This window comes from Sorex fumeus, unplaced genomic scaffold (genome assembly GCF_029834395.1).
Source record: "Sorex fumeus unplaced genomic scaffold, SorFum_2.1 ptg000122l, whole genome shotgun sequence".
NCBI lineage: Eukaryota > Metazoa > Chordata > Mammalia > Eulipotyphla > Soricidae > Sorex > Sorex fumeus.
This window is the reverse complement of record NW_026606179.1, coordinates 35,789,158-35,810,214: the sequence shown is the minus strand read 5'-3', so window position 1 is coordinate 35,810,214 and position 21,057 is coordinate 35,789,158. Positions and strand designations below refer to the sequence as shown.

The window sequence follows — 21,057 nt, the reverse complement described above, 5'->3', positions numbered from 1 at the left end:
AATAGAACATTTTGTCCATAGTGCTCAGAGTAGAAAAACTAGTAACCCAGCTGCAGCAAGTATTCTTTCAGAATTTAGAGCGAGGGACTAGAGATTTTCATCCCCATATTTCCAAGTGGTAATGCAATCCCTGGCAAGATCACTATTAAATCCCAATACACCACGTGTGTGAGCACTGGACATGACACTGGATAACAAGGAAAGAGGAAAAAATAAGGCTCAAATTAAGCAGAAAGTGGGTTGTAGGGGCTGGAGCGATAGCACAGAGGATAGGGCGTTTGCCTTGCACACGGCCAACCTGGGGTTCAATTCCCAGCATCCCATATGGTCCCCCGAGTACCGTCAGAAGTAATTCCTGAGTGCGTGAGCCAAGTGTAACCCCTGTACATCACTGGTTGTGACCCAAAAAAAGGGGAAAAAAGAATAGTGGGTCGTAATAAAAATTAGAGCAGGGTCCAGGAAACACTTCTGCAGTGAGTGTGCATCTGACCCTGTTCAATCCCCTGCACCACATGGTCTCCCCAGCGTTGCAAGGTGCAACCCTATAGGCTCTAAGCACCATCAGATTTGGTCCAGCAGGTCCCTGGGTACTGCTGTAGTGGCCAAAAGAATCCCTAGCACTGCTGGTGTCTGCATTTGGGATCTTTGTGCTAAACTAGATATTTGCAATGAACTGGGGGAAAAAATCTGGATCTGCTTTTGAATACTCCATAATTCAGATGTATGGACAAATTATGTGCATGCTTAGGAGGTAGGAGCCTGAAATGGAGAAAGGAAAACCTCTTCAATAAATGGTGCAGGGGAAACTGGTTAGTCAAATGCACAACACTGATCTGGAACTGGATTCTCATACCATATTCAGAATTTAATTCAAAAACCTCGATATATTAGACCTGAACACATAATGTGAATTTAAAAAAACAAACACACACAGGCAGTCTCTCTGATACTGACTGCCAAGAATGACCCCCCAACCAAGCACAGAGCCAGGAGTAGTTGCTGCACCACCAGATGTGGCCCAAAACAAAAAGGAAGTGTTCTTGAGAGTTCAGGAAATTTAACTTCCTTTTCTTTTTATATTCTAAATGGCACTCACCTTTGCCATCACATAAATGGCACATATTAACAACTGGTCCAGATGTCTATCCATCATAAGTTCAGGACACTGAATTATGGAGAATTCAAAGCAGGTCCAGATTTTTTTCCTCAGTTCATCGGAAATATCTAGTTTAGCACAAAGATCCCGAAGACGGACACCAGCTAGGTGGTAAACCTGGTAGAAAAACAAAGTATTTCAAATGCTGTTTAACTAAACCTTTAGGATCCCCAAGATTATACCCAAGGAACAGCACATGAGAAATTACCTTTCTAAAGAAAAGTGATAAAGAGCTGGTCTTCCTGGGTCTAATATGACTGATGGTTAAAGGTGAGCCTTGTTTCTGGGGTTGTCCACCTGGAGAAATCTGTTGAATGGCCACCTGACCAGGGACTTGCAAGGTTGTTCCAGTCACCTGTTGAGAGCTTAGACTTCCTGTCAGGGCCTGCGCACTGAGGGGCTGGATAGAGCTAGTCACAGCTTGTGCCTGACCCCCAACGTTGACTTGGACTGGGAAGAATGTTATCCCTCCATTCTCATTGGCAATACCTGCAGTTTGTTTCGGAAAAAAATAAACATGAAGAAAATGTGATTAATATGAGATTCTCCCAGTAGAGCAGTCAAATTTTTCATCTCTCAATCCCTCTAACCTTTTCTCCAGCCAAATCTCACATAAGTTGCCAATGAATTTCACAGAAAAAGAACTCGAGATCCAGGCCAGTGATAATACAGTGGGTAGGGTATTTGTCATGCATGCGGTTAACCCGGGATCAATCCCTGGCATCCCATAGGGTCCCCCAAGCACCACCAGAAGTAATTCCTGAGTGCAGAGCCAGGAGTAAGTCCTGAGCATCACTGTGACCCAAAAAGCAAAAAAAAAAAAAAAAAGAAAAAGAAAGAAAATAGAATTCGAGATCCAGTTCTCCTTTCCTTACCTTGTACAGGAATGGTCACTGTTTGTCCATTGTTGGCTGTGACAGTGGCTGTTGCCATGGTAACCAAAGTCTGTCCGGGAACTGGTGTGACAGAAACTGCTTCCCCAGATACATTCTGCACAGGGACAGCATTGACTAGGGGCTGCGGGGGAATGTGCCCAGTTGTCCCTCCATCAGAGGGACTATCATTATCAGCAAATAGCCGCCTCCTGGTAGAACTGGCTGTTGGGGAGCTGTATCTGTCATATAATGTGGCTGGAGATGTTATGCCTAGGATGAAAAAAAGAAATCAAATCATTTAACTCTAGGAGATTGAGATCTAACTTCCATATAAGCTGTTATGTTCAAAACTAAGTATCTGAAATACTCCATAAATTAAAAAGCAAACAAAAAGTATAGGATGCACATCATCCACTACATCTAACTGATGAAACTGCAACATGAGAGCAAAAAAAAAATTTTCTTTTTAAATAAATAATGTAGGAGTGGAGTTCATGCACAATTCAATCAGTCTTATCAGTGGCTGAATAAATAGCAGTACTCCTACATTAATGAAAAATAAATAAATAAATAATGTAGGAGTACTGCTATTTGTTCAGCCATTGATTAAGCCAATTGAAACTGGGCATGAACTCCAGAGAGTAAACTTTTTACAGGAATTTTTGTCTTATCAGACTCCCCTTTTTTACCTCATCATACTAGATATTATCTTCCACTTCCATAAGGCCTTTATCATTAGGAGCAATTAAAAAAATAATTTTTATTGTAAGCCTAAAACTCAACTTTCAGCAATTTTGTAAATTATGGCTCCTAAATAAAATTATTTTTAAAAAATAAAAAGAATGATTCTATTTTTTTTATATTATTGGTAACAGATAACTTCCTTACCTAACATTAACGTAAAAGTGATTTTCTGTGTAGGTATTACTTGGGGGCTGGGCAAGTGGCTCCATTAGTGATAAAGTGCCTGTACTGCATGTATGAGGTTTTAGCTCAGCCCAGTATCAAACCAAAAAAAGCAAAGTGTCAGTCACCACTCGATCATGGGACTTGATAGATATGATATTACTATTGTTAATCATTCCCCCTGCACATTTATATACACGATCATCTCGGTCTTTTCTACAGATAAAAATTAAATTCTTCAGCAAGAATGGGCAGGCACAAAAGGACAGAGTGAACAGAGGGGAATGCCCTGCCACAGAGGCAGGGTGGGATGGAGGGGATGGGTTGTGGGAGGGATACTGGGATCCATGGTGGTGGGAAATGGGCACTGGTGGAGGGATGGGTATTTGATCATTGTATAATTGAAACCCAAGCACAAAAATGTGTAAGTCTACAACTGTACCTCATGGTTTCTCACTAATAAAAATTAAAAAAAAAAAAAGAACGGGCATGCATGTTTTGGATTTAATTATGCTTACTTTTGTGGAGGCTGCACACAAATATGTGCTTTGTGGTCACCCCTGGCAGTGCTCTAAGGAACATGCAGTGCTGGGGATCGAACCAGGGTCAGCCACATGCAAGGCAAATGCCTTCAGCCCTATAAATACCATAATACCTTCCATTCTGCCTCCCTCAAAAAGAAAAATCTTAAGAGACCCGAATAATAGTACAGCAGGTAGGATGTTTGCCTTGCACACTGCTGACCTGGGTTCAATCCCACACGGTCCTCCCTGAGCACCATCAGAGATAATTCCTGAGTGCAGGAGCCAAGGAGTAACCTCTGAGCATTGCTGGGTGTGGCCCAAAACAATAAAAAAAAATCTTCAAAAATATTACTTTTTAAGTAAGTTACGTAGCTATATAATGCATAGCACATTTTCTTCTATATATACCCTATTTTACTTTAAGTAAAGACAAATTCCCAGGTACTAGTCACAGATTATTCTCCCTAATATTTTTTTAAAGTTTTTATTGGATTACCATGAATTATGAAGTTAGAAAGTTACTCATGATAGAGTTTCTGGCATACAATGTTTCAACACCAATTCCTCACAAGTCTCCACTTCTCTCCACCAATGTCTCCAGTTTTCCTCTATGGCAGGCACATTTTTCTCTTCCCTCATCTCACATACACATTTTAGGCACTGTAGCTCACAATACTATTACTGATGGGGTATTGTGAATGTCACTGTGCCTTCTTTCAGCATCCAGTCTTGGTCCAGAATGACTACGCTTTCCTCTATCATTATTCTAGTGGCCCCGTCCCTCATCATTCCTCCCCCAACTCATTCACTGACAAGCTTCCTACTAAGGACTAGTTCTCCTGTTCTTGGTTTCTCTTACCTGTGGACTTTAGTTATTCCTTTATTATGTTTCTTCATATCCTGTAAATAAGTGAGATCATTCTGTCTCTGTCCCTCTCCCTCTGACTCATTTCCGTCAACATGATGCTCTCCAGACCCATCCACGTATCAGCAAGCTGCATGACTTAATCTTTTCTTACAGCTGAGTATATTTCCATTCTGTATATGTATCACAGCTTCTTTACCTAATATCTTTATCTGTTCTGGGGCTCTGGTCTGTCTAATATTTTTAACTTACCTCTTCCAAGTCCTCCAGAATCAGCGCGTAATTCATTCACTCTTCTGGGAGTCAAAGGGGAGCCAGATATACAAATTTCATCTGCTCTTTCCAGATTCTGGGGTGGCATGACCTAAAAACATTGTTTATACAAATTGCTAAGAGCACCGCCGAAATGATGCCATACCTGAGCATCTCCAGGTATGGCCCCAAAACAAAACAACAACGAAACAACAACAACAAAAAATGAGCACATGCCTTGTATGCTCAAGGATCAAGTTCAATTGCTAATACTGTAAGGCCCCAGGCACCACTGAGCATGAAGAGCATCACCAGGCCCTACCAATGAACTCCTGGCCCAGTTGGTTGAGAATAGTAACTGACATGGACCCTGAGCACATCTTGGAAGGCCACTTCCCCCTCCCCCCAAATTCTGGCAATCTTTAGGTATTTCTCATAGTTGAGCACCTGCCTTACATGCACCAAGTCTTGAGTTTGATACACAACGTTGCATGCACTTGCCCTAGTATCAAGTGTGGCCACCACCACAATAAAATTCTGGCAATCTTTTATTGTTTTTGTTTTGTTTGGGGGCCACATCCAGCAATACTCAGGGGTGATATTCCTGGTAATGCTCAGAGGACCATACGGTATACCGGGGATTGAAACCGGGCCAGCTGCTTGCAAGGCAAGCACCCCACCTTCTATACTTTTGTTCCAGCCCCTAAATTCTGATCATCTTAAAATACTCAAAATCTAACAACTGCAAATTAAATATAAATCATATTTAATAACTAACTTGGAGAATCAGAATACCAACTATTCTAAGGTAGGAAATTTGCTTGTGAAATCAAAACAGGAGGCTGAATCCCTACTGAAACCTTGGGTCAATCACAAGTCATTTCTTACACATCTTGCTTCTTAGACACAGATGTGATTATATCACACTGTCCCAGGAGCCACCTTCAGGAAGACACTGATTTCAAGTGCATTCTTAGAGAATTTTGTATACACATATTGTTGTTCTTTCATGACAGTATGTATTTCACAAACCTCTTCGCAGGTAGGCACTCTGTTTTCATTGTCTCTGATTCTGTCCCAGAGCGGAGACTCTGGTTTCCAAGCCAAATGATCCAATATCTGTTCTTCAATCTGATTCAGGTGTTTTACTACCTCTCTACAAAGGCCATCTTCTGCTCTAATGAATACTTCGATCACCTGAAAAATTTTTTAAATGTTCACTTTTAGTAAATGTTTACAAAATATTTTATTAGATGTGAAAGCAAAATGGGAAGGTGTATTCAAATACATATTTTTAAAATATTTTGCAAAAATATTTTTACATATTTATAGAAATGAGACAATTTATAAAAAATTAAAGAGTTTAAGTAATACTATTTAGTAACACTTCCTTTTAAGAGAAAGCTTTTAATAAGCTTTCATAAGTACTATTTGAAAATCGTATTTTCCTGTATAGTAATATATTTCAAAAAAATCTTAATGAAAACATGTTTGTCTAAGGTTGCAAACCAGTATTCTGGGGTCAGAGAAATAGCTTTCCCTGGTTAAAGGCAATTTGGAGCACATGCCTTTGCATGCACAAGGGCCCTAGTTCAATCTCAGTACCACACTACCTGCCCCAACACAGCTTTAAGTGGAGCTTCTTTGGCTCCCAACACTGCTAGGCTCAAGCAACACCACACTACCAGGAAAAAACCAAAACATTATTCTGAAATTTTTATATTTATAAAACCCAAAACAGTAAGTCCGTGTCACTGAAAAATTAGTCTGGGGGGGCTGGGGGGACAGTATAGCAGGAAGGGCACTTGCCTTAAGGGCACATGTGTCCAACTCAGATTCAATTCCTGACACCCCATATGGTCCCCGAAGCCTATTAGGAGTGAATGCAGAGCAGGGGTATGCCCTGAGCACCGCTAGGCCACTGCCTCCCCCCCCCACACACACACACAAAAAAAAAAACCCTAAAAATTAGTTTTGAACACTGTGAAAGTTAGGATTAATTTATATGCTTAAATCAGTAACAAATAAACAACCAAATCAATGCTACAACTGCATCAATATAAAATAAAAGAGAATTTTTTTTTACTTTGAGAAATAGTTATTTAATTTCCATAAAATTAAAAATACGCTGAAACAAAATTGCTGCTTTTCAAAAAACCTTTTTTAGTTAATGACAGTATTCTAAATTTCTTTATCAGATAAAGGAGAAATCCAGGAACCCTTTACCTAAAATAGTTCTCCAAAATTTAAACCATGTAGAAAGAATTTGAGTGGTTCTTAAGGACCTCCCCTTAATCACAGTCACAATCATAGTTAAAAATGAAGAAATGCACATATATATCAGAATGTACTGGATGACTGACAACAGAAATCCTGCCTCATCTACAGTTTCTTCAACATCAGATTTTTAAAAGTACCTTATAAAAATGGTAAAGTGGCACATCAAATATTTCAGTAATAAATGGAAAATTCCCAGGAGGCTTATATGAAAAAGTGACGACTTCAAGGCAGCAGGCCAAGAGTGATCTGTGGAATGCATCTTGTTCTAGAATTCCCTGTAAAACAGAGTTGTTAGCATACAGAAACATGACACTGTTCTAATAAGACATTTCAGATCCAGTTACTTTTGAATCAGTGCAAAATATATGCCTGATTTCATTCAAAACTTTTCTTAACTTTATAAATTAATCTCAAGCTGACAGTGAGTGAGAACAGCAGGTAAGGCACTTGCCCTGCACATGGCTAACCCGAGAACCCCTTATGGTCTCCTGAGCACTGCCAGGGCTAACTCTTGAATGCAAATCCAGGTATTTTTGTGGCCCAAAAACAAAACAAAAATACAGATTTAAAAACAGATAAAAAATTGATACCGATGTTTATAAACATTCACAAAAAAAAAATTTGCAACTTCACTATAAAAATTAAACCTGAAAAAAAAATGATACTGATATTACCAAGAACAAATGTAATTTGTCTAAAAATCTATATGCACATGTGTGAAGCCTTAGGTTCAATCTCTGACAATGGGGGAAAAAAAATCAATATACACATCTTGGCTGATAAAATCTAGAAAAAAAGAGTTTCAGGGGTGTAGCACACTGGTAGAGACCTGCCTCGCATGTGTGAGGCCCTGGTACAGCATGGACCTCTACAACACCCCTCCAAAAAAAAAAAAACAACCTAGGATAAAGAATTAAATACAGAGGAATGGTTCACTAAAGTCCCGTCAGTTCAATATTTAGTTTATTCTTCCCATATGCTTTAACAAAAACTCTTATTTAAAAGTGAACTGAGGTAACGCTGCTGGTAAACATGTTCCCTATACAATAGTTTTCTGAAAGTCAGTTAAGGTTAAGTTTGAATGCTTTGAATCTTTCACAAGGGTTACAATTACTAAAATTGTAAGCCAAAAAAACTGTCCTGCTGCTATAAGAAGTAACGCATGTGGGACTGGAGATAAGAGGTCTCAGAACTCAAACTTCCTTAGGCAACAGTCCTATTCCTCAAAGCAACAGATTATTTCCTGACTAATTTTTTTTTTTTTTTTTTTTTTTTTTGCTTTTTGGGTCACACCTGGCGATGCACAGGAATTACTCCTGGCTCTGCACTCAGGAATTATCCCTGGCGGTGCTCAGGGGACCATATGGGATGCTGGAAATCGAACCTGGGTTGGCCGCGTGCAAGGCAGACACCTTACCCGCTGTGCTATTGCTCCAGCCCCACTAATGTTTTTTTTTATTTGCTTGTTTGAAACTTCATCCAGACAGCCCCATACAACAAGGAATCGTCACTGACACAGCACAGGGTCCAGCTGGGAATCCTGTTTTGGAGGAGGAGAAACTGCCTTCCATTCTGACGTCTCAGTATAAAATTGTTGTTTCCACAGGTTTCTAATGGGAAATATGAATGGGCAGTAAAGCAGGACGAGGAATGCTCTTTGGGTCACACTCAGGGATGCTCTTATTAAGTTGATCAATACATTGTTTGTTTACTCACAGATAAATCCATGTCTCCCAATCTTTTCTGTTCCTGCTCAATAACAGACTCCAATACTTTATAGTAAAGCATCTCTGCAAAACGAAAATGTCTGCTGGCAATTTCTGCATGAACAATAAAGAACACAAAAATCACATGCAAAGAACCTTCCCTGGTGTCCCTCAACACGAGGCAACTTTTCACTGGAGATCCTCTATCTGGAGCATTCCTTTCTGCCCCTGGGGTTCCCATGCCCACAGTGACTCCTAAGCATTGCTAGGTGTGACCAAAAAAAAGGGGGGGTGGGGGGGAAGAGGCATGTTTCTGGAAAAAAAATAATAATAGCAATAATTTTTAAATAATAAAGAATAAAAAGATTTGGCACACAAAAAGTACTCCAAGTCTAACATAATAAAGATAACAATCTAAAATTTCTTCCATATTGAGAAGGACCCAGAAGTCACTTAGTTGACAGCCTTATTCTAAGAGTCTTAAATCTTCGCATTTTTGACTCAGTTACCAAGGAAGGACTTCACATAGTTAAATACCAATGATGAGGGCAGGGCTAAGAGGTAAATGAAGAGAAGCACGTCCTGGAACCCTAGATTCAGTCCCCAGAATAGCACTGTCCCAAGTACAGCTAAATGTATACCCTCTCTAACACACACATACACACACACGCAGAAGATAAACACAATACAGATAATATTAAGCCTTACCTTTAGCACAATTACCAAAATCCTCATCTGGCTGAGAATGCTGAGAATATATTTCATACATTTCTCTTAGTCTTTTGGCAATAGCCTGGGTTGGATTTCTAGAACATGTCCTAAAAATTATAAATTACATAAAGGTCTGCTAAGTCATAAAGTGATAAACTATATACATCTTTGTAACTTTTCAAATCTGTAAATATAAAATACTGAGAAAATATACACTTCCCAAAAAATCAAGATCGAGATCTCATACCTCCTTACAGAAGATACTGGTATTATCACTGTGTCTAGAAAATGCACCTCTTGTGAGAGAAGTAGTAGTTTATGAGAAGTAAATGAATTTCTCATGAAAGAAGTAGTACTTTACAGTAGTAAATTTAGCAACCTTGACTACTGCTCACTGACTAAAGGCCCCCACTTACCAATCATTAGTAATCACTGATGACAAACTAAACTGCCCTCACCTGTTACTCTAAGTGACAGTACAACACATATTAAGAACTGGATGATAGGCTAGAGAGATAGTACACAAGGTAAGGCACTTGCCTTGCATGAAGCAGACCTATATTTGGGGGGTTCGAACTCTATATGGCCCCTTGAGCCTACAAGGAGTGATCCCTGAGCACAGAGAGCAGAGCCATCAGTAAGCCCTGAGCACCCCTGTGTGTGGTCCATAAACAAAAAAAGAAAACAAAAAGTAAAAGATCTGGATAAGGGGCTGGAGAAACAGTAAAGAAATTAAGGTGCCTGCAAGTAAAGGGTGTTGGGAGGATCCTCCTAGGATGGAAGATGCTTGCTGAAAGTAGACTACAGATCGAAAATGACTGCCACTCAATTCCTCTTTTTCAAACCACAGCACCAAAAAGGAGAGAGAGAACAAAAGAAAATGCCCTGCCACAGAGGCGGGTGGGGGTGGGTGGGTGGGAGGGATACTGGGATCATTGGTGGTAGAGAATGGGCAATGGTGGAGGGATGAGTACTCAATCATTGTGTAACTGAAACCCAAGCACAAAAATGTGTAAGTCTACAACTGTACCTCATAAGTGTTTCACTAATAAAAAAAAATAATAAATATTATAAAAACAAAACAACCACAAAAAAATTAAGGTGCCTGGCTTACAAGCAGCATCCCCAGTTCAATACCTGGCACTGCATATAGTTCCCTGTGCACCTCCAGGAGTGATCTCTGAATGCAGAGTTCAAAGTAAGCCCTGAGCACCACCAGGAGGGGCACACACACAAAAAAAAATCCCTGCCCCTAGCCCTTCCAAAAGAAGAGAACTGGAAGAAAATTGGGGCTGGAGATGTAGCTCAGTGGGATGTGAGGCATCAAGTTCTGTCCCTGGCTTAACAAACAAGCACTTGTCCTCCCCTGCCCCAACGAGACCTCGAGTCACTGCCCACAAATGGCCCCTCTGGCTACTGATTACGCTGCTTAATGACCATGAACCCAGAGATACACGGAAGAATCTCAGAACCCAGCGGCTTTTGGCAGAAATTCCTCCAGATTTAATTATCAAAATTTCAGAATTCCAAAACCGCACGGCCACTATTGTGGCCACGCGACATCATAAGCTATTCATAATCAGCAATAGAAAACAAATTGTCTAATGTTGCCTTTTCAGCAGGACTGAGTTGTTGGGGGAAATTCCTGAATAATAATGGTGGGTCTGGTGTCAAATATTGAATGTAATCCAAGCAGAGAGAGAGTAATGTGGAAATCATCTGCCATAAAGGTAGGGTGAAGGTGTGGGATGGGGGGTATACTGGGGTTTTTTGGTGGTGAAAAATGTGCACTGGTGAAGGAACAGGTGTTTCATCATTGTATGACCAAGACTTAAAACCAAAAGCTTTGTCACTGTTCTCACGGTCATTCAATAAATAAATTTATAAAAAAATAAATTAAATAAATAAATTAATTTAAAAAATAAATTAAAATAAAATTAAATAAATTAATTAAAATAAATTAAATAAAAATAAAAAAATAAATTAATAAATAAAATAACGGGAAAAAAACAGAATGAAGAGATGCATAGATTCATGCAAAACCATTACTGGAATTCCACAGTTTTGCTTCAAAACAAAGATTATTCCATTGACTTCTATTTTCACTACAAGGCAAAGATGTACAATTATACAAATTATTACCATGTGGATTTTTGATGGGAAGGGTAGGGCTTCCAATTGGTGCTCAGGAGTCCCGAGGGCCACTCCAGCAATTTACTCTACCAACCAGGCTAGTGGTTCTGTTCTAGGATTCAAGGATACAAGAGCTGCTGGGGCCCTGCAGTGATGGGGACCACCAGGGCCACCCAGGCAGATCTGGTGGGGCGTCCAGGGTCACACCTGGCAAGTCTCTCCCATGTAGGCTTTCATAACAGCTTTTTTTAAACTTAAATTATTAATGCACATGTTCACTGTAAAATGCAGCAAGTTTAGGGCTGGAGAGAGCACAGGAGATAAGGAGCTTGCCTGAGTGAACCCGAGGAGCCATCCCCGGCATGCATATTGTCCCACAGCACTACCAGGAGTCAGTCGTGAGCACAGAAACAGGAAAGGGCCCTGATAACAGCCAGTGTGTGGAACAAACCAAATGTAGCAAGTTTAGAAAATTACACAGAAAATAAAAGTTAGTGATAATTGTGTTAAAGACAACTACAAAGTATCATATGTGAGCTATTTTATTTAGAGACTAAAAAATGATCTGGAATATTTAGTTTAAATTAAGACAAACTTTTAAAATGTATCAAATCCTTCTGAATTCTAAATTCTCTTTGACAAACATGACTTAGGAAGAGGTCATACAAACATAGATTTTTCAGGTGTTAAGTTACAATCAAGTTTATGAATAAAGATTCATGAAAATGCATGGAAAAACTTTTAAGACTAAGAGGAGTCTTGGAGGAAGTTTTTTCAAACTTTTTTCTGTGTGTGGCCCAAAAAACCAAAAAAGAAAAAAGGAAAAGAAATCTACTCAAGTCCAATCTTCCTTATGAAGTCCTGTACATCCATTTTCAGTGAATCCCCCCTCCCTGAAATCTTAACGATAGAACAGTCAATAATAATAAATACTTTAGCACTTTATTCTACAATCCCTAGTATTGTGTTACTGTCTCCTATAGTATATTCAAGTATAGACGGAATGTTTGTACTCCTCTAAATTAAACCTCATGCCCAGTGTGATGGTCTTTAGCAGGTATTAAGATATAGACAGAGGACCCACAAATGGCATTAGTGTCCCAATAAAAGAGACCTTAGGGCTGAGTAATGCTGGGTGTAGCTCTGGATGGCCACACAAACATACCTGTGTGGAGAAGAGCGGAGAGAGAAGGAGAGAGGGCAAGTGGGGTGGGAGGAAGAAAGAGAGAGTGGGTGAGAGACAGAGAATGGCAGAGAGAGGGAGGGAGGGAAGTAAGGAAGGAGGGAGAGAGGAAGTGAGAGAGAGATCTGAGAAAGTTCCCTTGCCACCTTAAGTCACATGAAGACAGCATAAAGCAATGAATCAGAAGCAAATCTCACCATAAACTGAATCTCTTAGTGCCTTGATCTTGGAATTCCAGCCTCCAAAACTGAAAAATTAATTTGTTGTTCTTAAACCATTCAGTACATGGTATTCGACAATAGGAGCCCAAATAGATTAAAGATACTAGGGAAAAAAATCATCATCTTCTTTTATGTATCCTCTACAAGTTAACAGGATTGAGGATGCACTTGATACTAATGGATGAATTAGAGCATTAATAATGAAAGAGTGAAACAGGAAATTGGATAATGTTCAACAACCAGACATCAGAAGACAAGGAGCACTCAAACTAACCTTAGAATCTGTTCCAGTTTCTCACTTGGTGCATTCTTGAGGCCTGCCAGCATGGTGTGAAGGCGACTTAAGCTATGCGTAGCTGTGGGAACTGGGGTCACACATGGGCTGTTATCCTTAATGTACCTCACGCCAGTAAGTGGTGTGGAGATTCTAAGTGCTTTAGACTAGAGTGAAAGGAAAAGCACAATATTTCAGGTCAGAAAAACTTTAAATTACATCAGGAACGGTAATTCAAGTTAATGGTAATTCAAGTTAATCAGACTTTAACTTTCATTTTTAATACATATTTATGAGTCAAATAACTATGCTTCCAATTTAAGCATGATGCCACTATAAGACCATTCATTTATGTTGTAATCAACTTATAACACTGTTCCTTAAAGATCAGGGAGTCAGGTTCTGGAGCAATAGCACAGCAGGTAGGGTGTTTGCCCTTCACTTGGCCAACCCAGGTTTAATTTCCAGCAACCCGTATGGTCCCCTGAGCACCACCAGGAGTAATTCCTGAGTACAGAGTCAGGAGTAACCCCTGTGCATCACCAGGTGTGTCTCAAAAAGCCAGAAAAAAAAGTAGGGAGCCATGTGCCTTACAGCAGGTAAGGCGTTTGCCTTATATGTGGCTGATCTGAGCTGGAACCCCAGCATCTCATATGATCCCCTGAGACTGCCAGGAGTGATTCCTGATTATAGAGTTGGGAGTAACCCTTGAGCATCACCACGTGTGGTCAAAAAAAAAAAAAGTACAGAAGGCAGGGCGTTTGCTTGCAAATGACCACGTAGGTTTGATCCCCAGCGCTGTGGGCCTCCCAGAGTGATCCCTGAGCATGGAGTCAGGAGTAACCCCTGAACACTGCTGGGTATGACCCAAAAACACAAAACAAAAAGTTAAACTTCTAAGTCAAAGCATATTTCCCAACTAATCTTCCTTCAAAACTTAAGTAGGGACAAAAATGAGCTGAAAACGTATGAGTATCTCTGAGAAACAATTTCATAGCTCACAATCTATTTCTTTTTTCACTTTTTGGATAACACCCGGCAACGCATAGGGGTTATTCCTGGCTCTGCACTCAGGGGACCATATGGGATGCTGGGAATCAAACTCAGGTTAGCTGCGTGCAAGGTAAACACCTTACCCACTGCGCTATCGCTCCAGCCCCTCACAATCTATTTTTATAAATACTCAAATGATTGGCAGGATGAAGCTATGAATTAAATAGGATCTAAATGAAATCCATAACTTAGTAAAAGTCCATCTAAATCAGTAGCAAACTTCCTAGATGCGAAAACCTAATTCAGAAAACAATCTTACACAGAGCAGCCTTAGTTACTAGAATCTACCACTTTCTCCCCAGAAGTAGATAGATATTCAATACAGAAATAAATTTAAGTCAATGTTTTGAAACATAAATATGAAAAACATGTGAATTATTGTCAAGAAATTTTAGCATACATACAAATATATCATTCTTGGAGTTGGGATATGGCTGTAAGTGGTAGAAGATACTTGGCATGTTCAAGTCCCGGGTTCAATACCTAACAACACTGCATAGCTATATATAGCCCTGGTGGGTCCTGAAGACCTGAGTATAGCCCTGGTGCACCCAAGTACCTCTGGCCCAAGACTACATCACCTACCAGTCAGATTAGCCCTCCTGGCTCAGTTTCCTGACCAATGCTGTGTATAGCCCCTGTAAAAATTTAGGGACAGAGAGCTAGTTCAGGGGTTAAGATGCTTGCCTTGTATGCAGCAAGGCTTCAATCTTGCATTGACTATGGTCCCCTGAGCACCAGAAATGACCCCTAAGAATAGAGTCAGGAGAAAGACCATCAGGTAAGGCTCATATCCCACCCCACACTCCCCCAAAGAACATTATACTACAAGCATTTCAGAGAAAACTACATATATAAAGAATCCCTTATAAGATTATACACAAACTTATCAGAAACCATGCAGAACAAACAAAACAACCACAGAAAACAGAAGGGAATGAGCTGAGATACTCAAAGTGCTGAAAGAAAAGACTTTTCAGCTGATTATACTGTACTCTGGCAGATCAGAGAAATTTATGTCCACTAAGTCACCCATACAAGATACATCAAAGGGTCTCATAAAACAAAAAGCAATCTGAGAAGTAGTACATCAGCAAAAGTATTCAAGTGGGCACTGGAAGAACCACCAGAGTAAAAACACAAATTTATATTCATTATATAAAATGAATGTTTGATTTGCCTATTAGGTCACAAAAATAGAACTTCACCATACAAATCTCAGAACAATCTTTTAAAAATCTACAAAAGAAAACTATCTCAAAAACTAGAAAAGGGGGTCAAGAAGAGCTCAAAGGGCTAAGGACATGTTGGGGCATGCACAGGGTCCCAGGTTTGATCCCTAGCACTGCTCCCTGCCAAATCTAATTCTAGGGAACCTCAAAAAAACAAAACTAAGCAAACAAAAACTGGGAATAGGAACTAAAACATGTTAAGGGACCAGAAGATAATATACTGGTTAAGGCATATACCCAGCATATGCCCAGTTCAAGTTCAATTCCTGGTACCATATGGTCCTCCCTGCCAAGTGTAGTCCAGGTGGCCCCCAAGCAACATTAATGATCCTAGAGGCTCCTAGTACTGCTGGGGTGGCCTGGGTATCCTTTTCTCTGCAGGGCCCAAGAAGCATCACATCCTTGAGCCCTAGTCCAGCTGGTCAAGAATCATAGCTGGAGTTCAAGACCTACAGAGTACTGCTTGGGAACCCCTCTCCCCAAAAACAAATGGCGTTCAAGTATAGGAAGAAAAAACATGAGAAAGGGGTTGGAGTGAGAGCACAGTGGGTAGGGCATTTGCCTTGCACGCGGCCAACCTGGGTCCGATTCCCAGCATCCCCTATGGTCCCCCAAGCACTGCCAGGAGTAATTCCTGAGTGCATGAGCCAGGAGTAACCCCTGTGCAACACCGGGTGTGACCCTCCCGCCAAAAAAAAAAAAATGAGAAAGACAAAATTAATAGCAGCACATCAAAGAAATATCTAAATAATGGCAATTACTATTTCAATAACTACCTAAGTGTTAATGGTAGGAATTTACCAATTAGAAGGCATGGCATAACAAATGAATCACATAAAAAGTCTTAATTTTTTTGCAACCTAAAAGAAGCACACCTTAGCTTCCAAGAAAAATATAGGCTCAAAGTAAAAGGTTCAAAAACAATCCTACAAACAAGTGATAACTTCTAAAAAAAAATGAATTATAATTATATGTGATCACACAGATTTCCAGCTAAAAATTATTAACAGATGGGAATGGACATTACTGATTAAGGGCTCAAGAAACAAGAAGACGTTAAGCTACTTAATGTGTCAAACGAAAGAACACCAAAACACATTTAGGAACCACAGAGATAGCACAGTGGGTAAGGTGCTTGCCTTCCACACTGTCAACTCGGGTTCAATCCCCAGCATTATAAATAATACCCTAAGTACCACCAGGTGATTCCTGAGCACAGTTGGGAGTGAGGAGGCACAGTCACCCAAAAGATAATAAAATATAATAAAATAAAATGAGATATGAACCATAAAAAGACTATGGATTATCAGTCTGTTAGATCAGATATTTTTCACTATAGGACCAACTATGACCCCTTCTGACCTTGTTTCCCTCCTATGGCCCTGTCCTACCGGTTGACTCCCTAGTCCTGTGCCCTAGCCCCCCATTTATGTGATTTTTCACCTCTGGTATTCTAGGAATAACCTATGGTCCCACAGAGTGCCAGATGGTCTTCAGATGAAAAATACTATCTTAGATAAAGGCACCAATTTAGATCAATCAACATTTTTTTTCTTTTTGGGTCATACCCGACGATGCACAGGGGTTACTCCTGGCTCATACATTCAGGAATTACTCCTGGCGGTGCTCGGGGGACCATACGGGATGCTGGGAATCAAACCCGGGTTGTTTGCGGGCAAGGCAAACGCCCTACCCACTGTGCTATTGCTCCAGCCTCTCAATCAACATTTTAAAAATACCCATTATGTCCAACATGTACAGGCTGTGTATTACTGACCCATCTTTTCAAAACAAATATTATCAGTACGTTAATTTAAATGAAATACTCTTATTCTCAGATCAACAAAAAAAGAAATATGAGGGGCCCAAGAGATAGTACAGCAGGTAGGGCACTTGCCTTGCACATAGCAGACCTGGGTTCGATTCCCAGCACCTCATATGGTCCCTTCAGCTCTCAAGGAGTGACCCCTGAGCATGGAGCCAGGAGTCATTCCTGAGCACCACTGGGAGTGGCCCAAAAAACAAACACTGAAAACAATGAAAGTATTCTCTCACTTTTTTCTTTCTCTCCCAGAAATAAAGCAGAGCCTCCATGGCATGTCTGTTCCCTGCATCTCTCTTCTTCTACACCGCTCAACTCACCTTGTCAAAGTGCTGCTGCAAGATGTTTTTCATCTGCACCCTTTCGGCAGTCTCTGTTCCTGAACCAGTATTCAGACACCTTGAGAGAGTCCCAATTTCCTCTTCAGCATCCTCTCCAAGAAATATCCGTTCATCTAAGTTCCCAACAGATAAAACATACTCCTCATAGGCCTTATTGATGGCTTTACTAAAGGGGGAAAAAATAGACAAAATGTACATTCAAAGAACTGTCATTTCAGTAACATTTCAGGACCCACTTAATTACTTTTTATTTTTTATTTATTAAAAGTTACCATAATTTGGGGCTGCAGCAATGACAGCACAGTGGGTAAGGTATTTATTTAAATGCCTTGAATGCAGCAAACCAGGTTTGATCCCCAGCATTTCATATGGTTCCCCAAGCCCACAAGGAGTGACCCCTGAGCACAGAGCCAGGGGTAAGCCCTGATCACTGCAGGGTGCAACACAAAATCCAAGAAAATATACAAATAAAAAATACGATACTTTTTGTGGAAGTTAAATTTTAGTGGGACTGTTATAAAAACTGAGGAATATAAAATGTAAACCTGAAGGGGCCAGGGATGTATCAGTGGTAAAGCTAATGTCTTCCATAAAGAGCTCCACGTTTAATACCCAGCATTAAAAAAAAGGTAATAAAATACAAGCTTGCTGTACTAGACCAGTTCATTCACTATATAGTGATCATGTTTCAGAATATACCAATCTACTTAGTAACTGTGGCTTCAAATACGAAGCTAAAGTTATTTAGCTGAGAGGATAGCCTAAAAGGGTAGAGCAGGTGTCACTCGGGCCCAGATTCAATACCCAGCAAGGCACTGCCCCAAATACTGCACAGTGAAGCCCAGGTATTGGTCCTGAATATCACAAGGTAGTCCTGGTGGATGCCAGAATCCCCAGGCCAATGGGTCATTAAACATTCAGGTCTTAATGTAGGCCAAGTATCATGTAGCCTCCAGGGTCCTAAGCATTGCTAGGGAGGTCTTTGTTTAAAAAAAAGAGAGAGAGAGAGAGAGAGAGAGAGAGAGAGAGAGAGAGAGAGAGAGAGCGCGAGCGATAGAGCTCAATTCCCTTTTCTGGATGCTCCAGGTATCTTTGAAGGCCTCGATACATTTACATCTTCATTGGTCATCTCACATTATCAGTGTACAAGTTCCAAAAGAATTGTTCCTTCCAAAACTACAATCTATGCTGGAGTGCATTCTTTGCATGTAGGAGCCCGTCTCAATCCCTTGGGACAACATGGTCACCCAGGCACTGCTGGGAGTGTATCCCCGCCCCGAAAAAAAAAACCAAAAAATTATTAAGTAGCTGTTGAAAGCATGGTTATATTACTTTAAATAAATTTTAAGAACATGTGCTTAGAGTAGCAGCTGATCACTTTTTTGTTTTTTTCCTTATATTCGCTCACAAGACACACTCTCAATTTACAGCAAATAATAAAAACATTGAGTTCTAAGGTTCCCAAAGCATATAAGTTAAAATATTCAAATAGCTTATAGTAGTACTCACAAGCTCTCTCCAAAGTTCCCAGGTTCTAAAAACCCAGTCAGATTTTCTTCTTTTCCCTTAAGGAGCTATGATGAAAGAAGAGAGCCTTGAGTCATCACATTAAATCAGATTTTTCTCCAGAGAATACATTTACGTTATTTCCTTACTACTTACAAACCTTTTTTTCATAAAGTTTCCTAATATAGGGTTTCCAGAAATGTTCCTTTATTCCCTTTGCTTCCAAAACTAGGCCATCATGTAAAGAACAGAGTTTCTCAATGACACAAGGTGGGTCAGAGTAAAGTTTAGAATCCTTAGGATGAAAATCTTCAGAAAAGCCTACAAACATGGAATCAGAGAACAAAGGTATCAAGAAACATTCCACAAATCAAGTTACATAAATCAAATATGAATATTATAATGAGTATATGGTGAGCATTCATGTACAGGAAATAGCACAGAGAAGTCTACATTCTTTTTTGAGGGGTTGGGAAGAGGCAACAGGGTCCAAGACGGCAGTGCTCGGGGCTTGCTCCTTGATCAGTGATCTGTGCTTCGGGATCACTCCTGATAGTGCTTGGAAGACTTCATGTGGTGATAGGAATCAAACCAAGGTCAATCACATGCAAGGCTAATGCCTTAGCCCCGTACCATCTCTCTGGCCAAAAAGCCTAACTTTCAACTCTATCTAAATATACCTCAGTTTTAAGAGATAGTATAACGGGCAGGACACTTGCCTTGTACAACATGGCTGGCTTGGGTCTGATCCCTAGTACCCCATATGGTTCCTTGAGCCCCACCAGGAGTGATCCCTGAGTGCAGAACCAGGACTAAGCTCTGAGCATGGCTGGGTATGGATGTAAAATCTAAATAAATACAAATAAATGATGTTTGCACCCTTCAGCAAGCAATGTGATTGTGTGGGCTCACAATCAAATGCATGTGACTCCCAGTCATTACAATAGCAACAAAGGGACAAACTAAATTTAAAATGCAGCAACAGGGGTTAGAGCAATAGTATAGGAGGGTAGAGTAAGTGCCTTGCACGTAGCCAACCTGGGCTTCTATCCCCAGCATCCCATATGGTCCCCCGAGCCTGATAGGACTGATTCCTGAGCAGAGAGTCATGAGTAAGCCCTGAGAGCACTGTCGGGTGTAGCCCAAAAACAAAACAAAATAAAAACAAACAAAATAATAGGAGCAAGAAAGGGAACTTTAGACTATATATGCTATTAAAGATTATGTACTTTCATTTAGAACTACTTATCATCTTGATTTATAACCTCAATTCAGTAGATCAAAAAAAAAATGTAAAAGGGGAGAAACTAAACGGAAGCAACTATATACAAATATAAGGATCAGAGAGATGTCTTAACGAGGAAAGGTACAAGCCTTGCTTGCAGGATTTGATCCCCTACACAGCATTAATTCTGGACCACTGGATTGAGAGTAGCCCCAAGTACTGCCAAGTAAGGGCTAAAATCCAAAATAATAATTTAAAAAAGCCCGAAATACAAGACAGGAAGAAAAGGAGCATAGTAAAAAGAACATTAAATTTATGAAGTTAGGAACCACTTAAGTACAAATACCACTCACTGAAAAATCTACCTTGAGGGGCCAGGGAAATAGTTTAGGGGTTAAGATGCTTGCCTTGCATGTGACCAACCATGGTTTGATCCCCTGATACTACACAGAATACCGTGAGCACCACCAAGACTAGCGCCAGAGCACAGAGAAATGAGTAGCTTCTGAGAATTGCTGAGTATGGCCCAAACCCTACCTTCCCCAAAAAATAGAAATATAGATATAAATAAAACTAAAAATCTAAATAAAGTCAGATAAGATGAAATTCTAATTGTAACTATCTCAAAACTGACAATCATTCAGAATCTTACCATAATATTAATCAAAAAGCAAAACATATATATACTAGCACTATTAACATGTTTTAATATTTCCTGTGATAACTTAACAATCTACTATATATCACCTATTATTTTAAGAGATAAACATTTATTTTGGGGCCGTAACTATT

At 40.0% G+C, this 21,057-nt stretch overlaps 1 protein-coding gene across 3 annotated transcripts in view; it reads right to left on the bottom strand.

The window, feature by feature from the left end:
• Positions 1 to 21,057, bottom strand: part of RBL2 (RB transcriptional corepressor like 2) — a 53,645-nt gene that overhangs the window by 13,905 nt on the left and 18,683 nt on the right. The window contains exons 6-17 of one of the 3 annotated variants that reach the window (XM_056135822.1): positions 19,201 to 19,361; positions 19,044 to 19,108; positions 17,514 to 17,700; positions 13,087 to 13,253; positions 9,273 to 9,382; positions 8,575 to 8,678; positions 6,996 to 7,133; positions 5,611 to 5,775; positions 4,579 to 4,690; positions 2,032 to 2,301; positions 1,365 to 1,645; positions 1,097 to 1,273 (exon numbers count right to left, since the gene is read on the bottom strand). In XM_056135822.1, the coding sequence (XP_055991797.1) occupies positions 1,097 to 1,273; positions 1,365 to 1,645; positions 2,032 to 2,301; positions 4,579 to 4,690; positions 5,611 to 5,775; positions 6,996 to 7,133; positions 8,575 to 8,678; positions 9,273 to 9,382; positions 13,087 to 13,253; positions 17,514 to 17,700; positions 19,044 to 19,108; positions 19,201 to 19,361 (1,937 nt within the window). The remainder of the gene's footprint in view (positions 1 to 1,096; positions 1,274 to 1,364; positions 1,646 to 2,031; positions 2,302 to 4,578; positions 4,691 to 5,610; positions 5,776 to 6,995; positions 7,134 to 8,574; positions 8,679 to 9,272; positions 9,383 to 13,086; positions 13,254 to 17,513; positions 17,701 to 19,043; positions 19,109 to 19,200; positions 19,362 to 21,057) is intronic. The other 2 variants (XM_056135823.1, XM_056135824.1) reach the window with 2 other exon arrangements.